The sequence below is a fragment of the Amblyomma mixtum genome, chromosome 2 (assembly GCF_055824585.1).
Source record: "Amblyomma mixtum isolate Tamu chromosome 2, ASM5582458v1, whole genome shotgun sequence".
Lineage (NCBI taxonomy): Eukaryota > Metazoa > Arthropoda > Arachnida > Ixodida > Ixodidae > Amblyomma > Amblyomma mixtum.
The window spans coordinates 197108725-197114828 of record NC_143013.1 but is presented as its reverse complement, the minus strand read 5'-3'; the positions used below and the strand labels follow the sequence as shown (position 1 = coordinate 197114828).

Sequence of the window (6104 nt, the reverse complement as noted above, 5' to 3'; positions counted from 1 at the left end):
TGAATTTCGATGAAGGCGAAATTGTAGAGGCCCGTGTACTTTGCGATGTCAGTGCACGGTAAAGAAGGAGGTCGAAATTTCCGGAGCCCTTCACTACGGCGTCCCTCGTAGCCTGAGTCACTTTGGGACGTTAAACCCCAATAAACCACACCAATACCCCTTGTGGAGCGGCGTGGCGAAAAGCCAGGAGGCCAGGAAAAAATGGTAAACGGCGTTTCAGAGCAGAGTGCCCGCCGAGAATTATACATGAGACTGTGGTCGCGTAGAGAGATATTTCGGAGTGAACTGAGAAATGGTACACTGTTATCGTACCTCAGAGAGGAAAGCACCCGCCAGTGAATCTGAAATATCGAAAGCAATTGCATATTGACGGGCATTTTTTACTGATGGAAGAGGTGTACAGGCTTTGTACTGCGGAATGTCATCAGCAGTTCGCAGCTGTCTTAAAGCTAGAATTGCGACGGCCATTACTGAGTACGAAATGTGTCTATTACTAGTAATATTCAGTATTTAATTGCACATCGGCAATTTGGGATACAAACACAGGGTGGTTATATCTGCTGCAATCAGCTAATTTAAGAAAAAAACTTTACAGAACTAAATACATATATTTCTTAATAAACATTTCGTCTGTCTTGTCACCTCTGGGAGCCAGTGACCCTGTGCTAAAATCTGAGAACGAGATTAATGTACGTTCCAGAGAAACTTCTCCGAATTAGCTCTTGAGTTCACACTTCGCAGCTTCAACGTCCTTGCTATACTCCATGTCTTCTTTCCGTTGCAAAACACAATTCGTTCACAGTCATGAAACACAGCATATGATAGCACCGTGTAGTTTTTAAGAAAGGCAGTAGCAGTCCCTAGTACAGTTATGCCGGGACAGCGAGGCCAGGTCACGTAAAAAACAGGCAGGAGGTATTATGTCCTTCCTTGTGTTTCACACTGGGCGGCACCTCTTTGCAACCGAACGCCTTGGCGAACGCGTCTACACGCCGGATAGCGTGGGCGCAGAAGGGCCTCTTGGTGTTTCCGCACATCATGCGGCATAGGGCCATGAAGAAGACCTGGGCTGCGGGGCGCGCCACACCGGACACCTCGAGTCCACGCGGCACAGATGAAGAGCGCCACGCGCTGCGGAAGAAGGCGGCTGCGGTGAGCTCGGCCGCCGGGTCGGAGCATGCGAGCCTCTCTTCCAAAGTATGCTCCGTGCCTTTCACCAGCAGGGGCGTCCGATCGTCGGCGCTCGACAGCGTCACGCCCTGCGCACCATAGGCAGATTCCATAGCTCGCCGAAACGGAAAGCGTTGGCCAGTCTATGCCATAACAGTTTCAAACTTATTCTTTTCAGGACGGCAACTATCAAGTATTTGTCATTTACACCGGAAGCCACGTTAACCGACAGTGTGACTTCATCGTCATCATCATTAGCCTGACGACGCCCACTGTAGGACAAAGGCTTCTCCCATATCTCCCATTATTGCTGTCCTGTGCGCCGCCGCGGTGGCTCAGTGGTTATGGCGCTCGGCTGATGACCCGAAAGACGCGGGTTCGATCCCGGTCGCGGCGTTGCATTTCGATGGAGGCGATGCTAAAGGCCTGTATATTTTGCGATGTCACTCTACGCTAAAGAACCTCAAGTGGTCGAAATTTCCCGTAGCTCTTCACTACGGTGTCCCTCATAGCCTGAGTCGCTTTGGGATGTCCCCCATAAACCATACCTTCTCCTGTGCCAGCGGCGGCCACGCAACCCCCGCAAACTTCTTGATCTCATCCGCCCATCTAAATTTCTGCCGCCCCCTACTAGGCTTCCCTTCCCTTGGGATCCAATTATTCCAGTGTACGCCAAGTCTTTGCTTTGAGCTAGTTGGTAGTTGCGAAACACAGCTGAAGAAAAGGGAACTGGCGCAATGGAGGAGCTTGTGCATTTTACCTTGTGTGTATTTATGTAGTGGCTATGAGCCGTTATTTCGAAAAAGAAGCTCAGCCGGCAATTGACGCTTGTCCTGTTTCTAATGTTTCGTCTTCGTTCAGTTGCGCCAGTTTTTTTTAGCGATGTCCACTGTGAAGCCTGTGGATACCTCTAGATTCGTCTTGAAATCCGTTCTAGCGTAACCTGCACCATACCGTATAGTGTTCAGCCACACACACATCAATGCCAGCACTCATGCGAACTTCTGCTTCGGTTTTTGGCATTTATCGATTTGGGCACACGAATGGCGTCATCACGGTAAAGTACTGGCGCACAGAAATGGCAGCAGTTTAACTGGAGAGCTGTCATTGTCTCAGAACCCAACTGCCGGAGAATGTAACTCCCCTGTCCTCGTACACAGATTGTGTTTGTTTCCGGGGTCGAACGGTCTATCAACATGTGCGTTTTAAGCAATCTCAATATCTATACAGGTCTGCTGCGCAGCGATTTTTCTTGAAACGAAAACTATTCGAGTTCCCGAAGAAAGAGGAAGCGTGCATTTTTAGTTAATGGCATAGGTAATTTGAAGCCCAAAATAACGAAAGTCACGAGCTGTGATTATACTATCGTTTTAAGTGACTTCAGCTCAAGAGGGACGTGACAGAGAAGAATCGCGATAAAATTTTGGATAGCACGCGACGTTGAAGTTATCTGGCCTTCGTTTCTTTTGCTCAAATCATTGTATTTGTCTTTTTTTATGTGTACTAATTTAGCCCTATTTTGCGTGCGTGTTTCTGACAATCCCTCATTTGCGAAACGGCGGTAGTCTTGTCAACATTCCTGTGTGTTGCCGTCCAATTTGCGCTTAAATCACTTAATCTCAAGCAACTCCTGAAGAGGTGCGTTCGCGCTTTAAACGGGGGCGCTAGCATCGAAGGAGCCTAGTGCAGAGCTGTGCAAAACATACCCTCAAGTCGAAGGCCTGCACGAGCGCCCTCGCAAACAGGGCTCCCAGACCGGCGTAGTTGATGGCTTGCGTCGCGTTGGGCGAGTAGAGAGGCATGCGCAGCGCGGTTAGGGACACACTCAGCGTGTTGTCCCAGTAATCGTACTCCGCTAGGGGGTCCGAGCCGGCGGTCAGGTGCTGGTGCAGACGGCGACCCCCCGGCTTGCCCAGGAGAGAGCGCATGGCCTCCTTGGCCTTGAGCCAGTAGTCGATGTAGAGAGACTCTTGCACGGGGAACTCGTTGTAGACATCGTCGAGTGCATTGTCATCTACGTCGTCGGGCCAGATGCTCAGCTGCATGACGTTGAAAGAAAGTTTTTTTGCTACAGCGGTCAAAAATGCCCCAAGTAATATTCAGCGTGAGACGAAAACGTTATCAATCACAACTTTTTGTTGGGCTAGTTGGTCCATTCTGACATACGTGAAACAGCGCGTAAGAAGAAGCCCGAAGGCGAAACAAAGAAGGGACAGGAAAGAGCGCTGAATTTTCCTCTTTGCAGCGCTCTTTCCTGTCCCTTCTTTGTTTCGCCTTCGGGCTGCTTCTTTCGCGCTGTTTCACGTATCATGAAAACGTTATTCACGGTTGTTTAAAAAGAGCGCTACCAGAGACGAGACACCGAAGATGAGAGGACAAACACTGCGCTGAACCTTTAACTGCGTTTATTGGAAAATTGCATAATATTTAACCACAAGCAAGCGCGCAAGCACATTATCAAAACGCTGCACTTGTCACCGATAAAAATCGCTCCATAGACGCACGTGCGTTTATCACCGATTCTGTCACGTATCAAGCAAGCTCGTTTCTTTAGTAGACAAGGCTAGCGAAGTCTGGCTAACACAGCCACTTGCTTTCTTTGATATATGACAAGCTTCTGCGACTTCTCTTGTCTAAGGATCATTGTGCACATATAAAATTAATGTACCAACCAAATGTGGTGTACACTCGCAAGTGTGCCTATAGGTATAGCGCGCCAATCTGAAGATGACAAACGAGCTAGCCGCCATTAAAGCATTGCTTGAACCAATGTTTTGCCAAATTATTGGAATATACCTTTAAGGAATCCTGATGCTCTGAAAGTCTCACGTTAATACACCAGCCTTTCTGTTCTATATAGGTGCGGCCGCAGGCCAACGGCATCTGGTAGAGGACAGCAACCTGACAGAGCACGAACATGGTTCCTTTTCTTTGGACCGCTGTTCCCACGTTAGCATTTAGTTCGGAGCGGGGAATAAGACATTAAGGTCATACCTTGCGCCTACTTAATTTCGTGCGAGAGGGAGTGGACTTATATAGGGCGGACCGGCTACCGTATTAACGTGAGACTTTCAGAGCATCAGGATTCCTTAAAGATGATTTCATCTAACTTGATAAAGCACTGTTTGACTTGCAAGTGTACGCCGCCTTTTGTTGACGCGTAAATCTACTATGCGGACAACGATCGTTACACAATGTAAGTGACAGAAGCTAATCAAATATCGAGGAAAGCAAGTGGCTGTGTTCAGCAGACTTCGCTACGCTAGCCTTGTCTTTTAAGGAAATGAGCTTGCTTGATAGGGGAGAGCGATTTTTTCTCGGTGACAAGTGCAGCGTTTTGACAATGCGCTTCCGCGCTTAGTTGGGGTTAAATGCTAAATATCATGCAGATTTTCCAATACACGCAGTGGTAAGTTGAACGCTGCGCGAGTCCTCTCGTATTCGGTGTCTCGTCTATGGTTGCGCTTATTTAATAGGATAGCGCTACTTCATTAGCAAAGCTGGAAAACACAAGGTATGTGTGAAGCCTCATCCGTTGACGGGGCGCCAGCGGCGGGGGCCCTGCGAAAACTGCTTCGTCAAGTGTCTTTGGTCAGAGGGCCCGACGACGTCGTTCCCTGTCGTGTCTGACGTAGGTGCTGAAGTAATTGTTCATTACTTGGTTAATCTGTAGTCAAAATCTTTGGATTAACACCCCAAGGATGGAATAACGGTAACATAATGCCCAGTAATAAGAGTGGTGTGAATAACATTGTTGGTAATTACAAGCAGAGATAGCTTACTAGTGTAAGTTTCAAAACTCTTGAATATGTAATTCCAAACGCTTTGATGAAGCATTCAGAAGAAAATCACTTTTTCACTCATGCTCAACATGATTTCCCATCAAGTCACTCGACTACCGCTCAGCTCTTATAATTTAGTCATGATATTCTTTTGTTATTCGACCTTGGTGTACAAACGGACTGCACTTTCTTACATTTCAGAAAAGCGAATCATTTAGTACCCTATGCTTCAATATTATCTGCTAAGACGTAAACAACGTCTGTTGATTATTAGTTCCCAGTCTGATTATGTTGCTGCACCTTTGGAACTACCGAAGGGGTCTGTTCCAGGGCCTCTGCTATTTCTAGTGCATATAGACATCATGCAACCGACGTCTTTATATGGACGCATATGGTCCATATGAAAGAATTTAGATTCCTGACATTTGCAGTGCAACTTAATTTGGCCGCATACAGCAGTGGTGTTGGAAGTGGAAGTTGTTCTTAAATCCAATAAAGTGTCTCTTTGTTTCCTTTACACGCATCATCATCCGGGCCACCTTGGTGGCTCAGTGGTTATGGTGCTCGGCTTCTGACCCCAAAGACGCGGGTTCGATCCCGGCAGCGGCGGCCGAATTTCGATGAAGGTGATGTTCTAGAGGCCCGTGTACTGTGCGATGTCATTGCACGTTAACTAACCCCAGTTGATCGAAATTTCCGGAGCTTTTCACTACGGCGTCCCTCATAGCCTGAATCGCTTTGGAACGTTAAACCCCATAAACCAAACCAAGCATCATCATCCTTTCCTGGCTGATTAAATATTAGACTGAAACCGACTGTCGAGAATATGTGACTAAATAGCCTTTGCTTTTCATCGAATCTTAAGTGGATTAAGCACGTCGAGCATGTTGCTTCTAAAGCCTGTATAATGATAGATTTTCTGACACGAAATTTAAAGCGGCATTGTTAAGTAAAATATAGATATTTTTTATTTATGTTCGTCCAGTACTAGAGTATGCTTTTGTTTGGCACCTATGAGCTGTAAATTCGGCATATCATTGACGGTGTACAAAGCTGTGCGGCTCGATCTGCTCTCGAGATTATACGAATACTTTACGAAGCACTTGACCTGTACTGTTACGAACGTTAAATTACCGATGGGATGGGAGCTCT

General features: G+C 47.1%; 1 protein-coding gene across 1 annotated transcript in view; it reads right to left on the bottom strand.

Moving 5' to 3' along the window:
- Positions 1-893: 893 nt before the first annotated feature.
- Positions 894-6104, bottom strand: part of LOC149362067 (neprilysin-1-like) — a 65538-nt gene continuing 60327 nt past the window's right edge. Inside the window, exons 3-4 of the mRNA XM_089568218.1 lie at positions 2877-3209; positions 894-1259 (exon numbers count right to left, since the gene is read on the bottom strand). Coding sequence (XP_089424344.1) covers positions 894-1259; positions 2877-3209 — 699 coding nt within the window. The remainder of the gene's footprint in view (positions 1260-2876; positions 3210-6104) is intronic.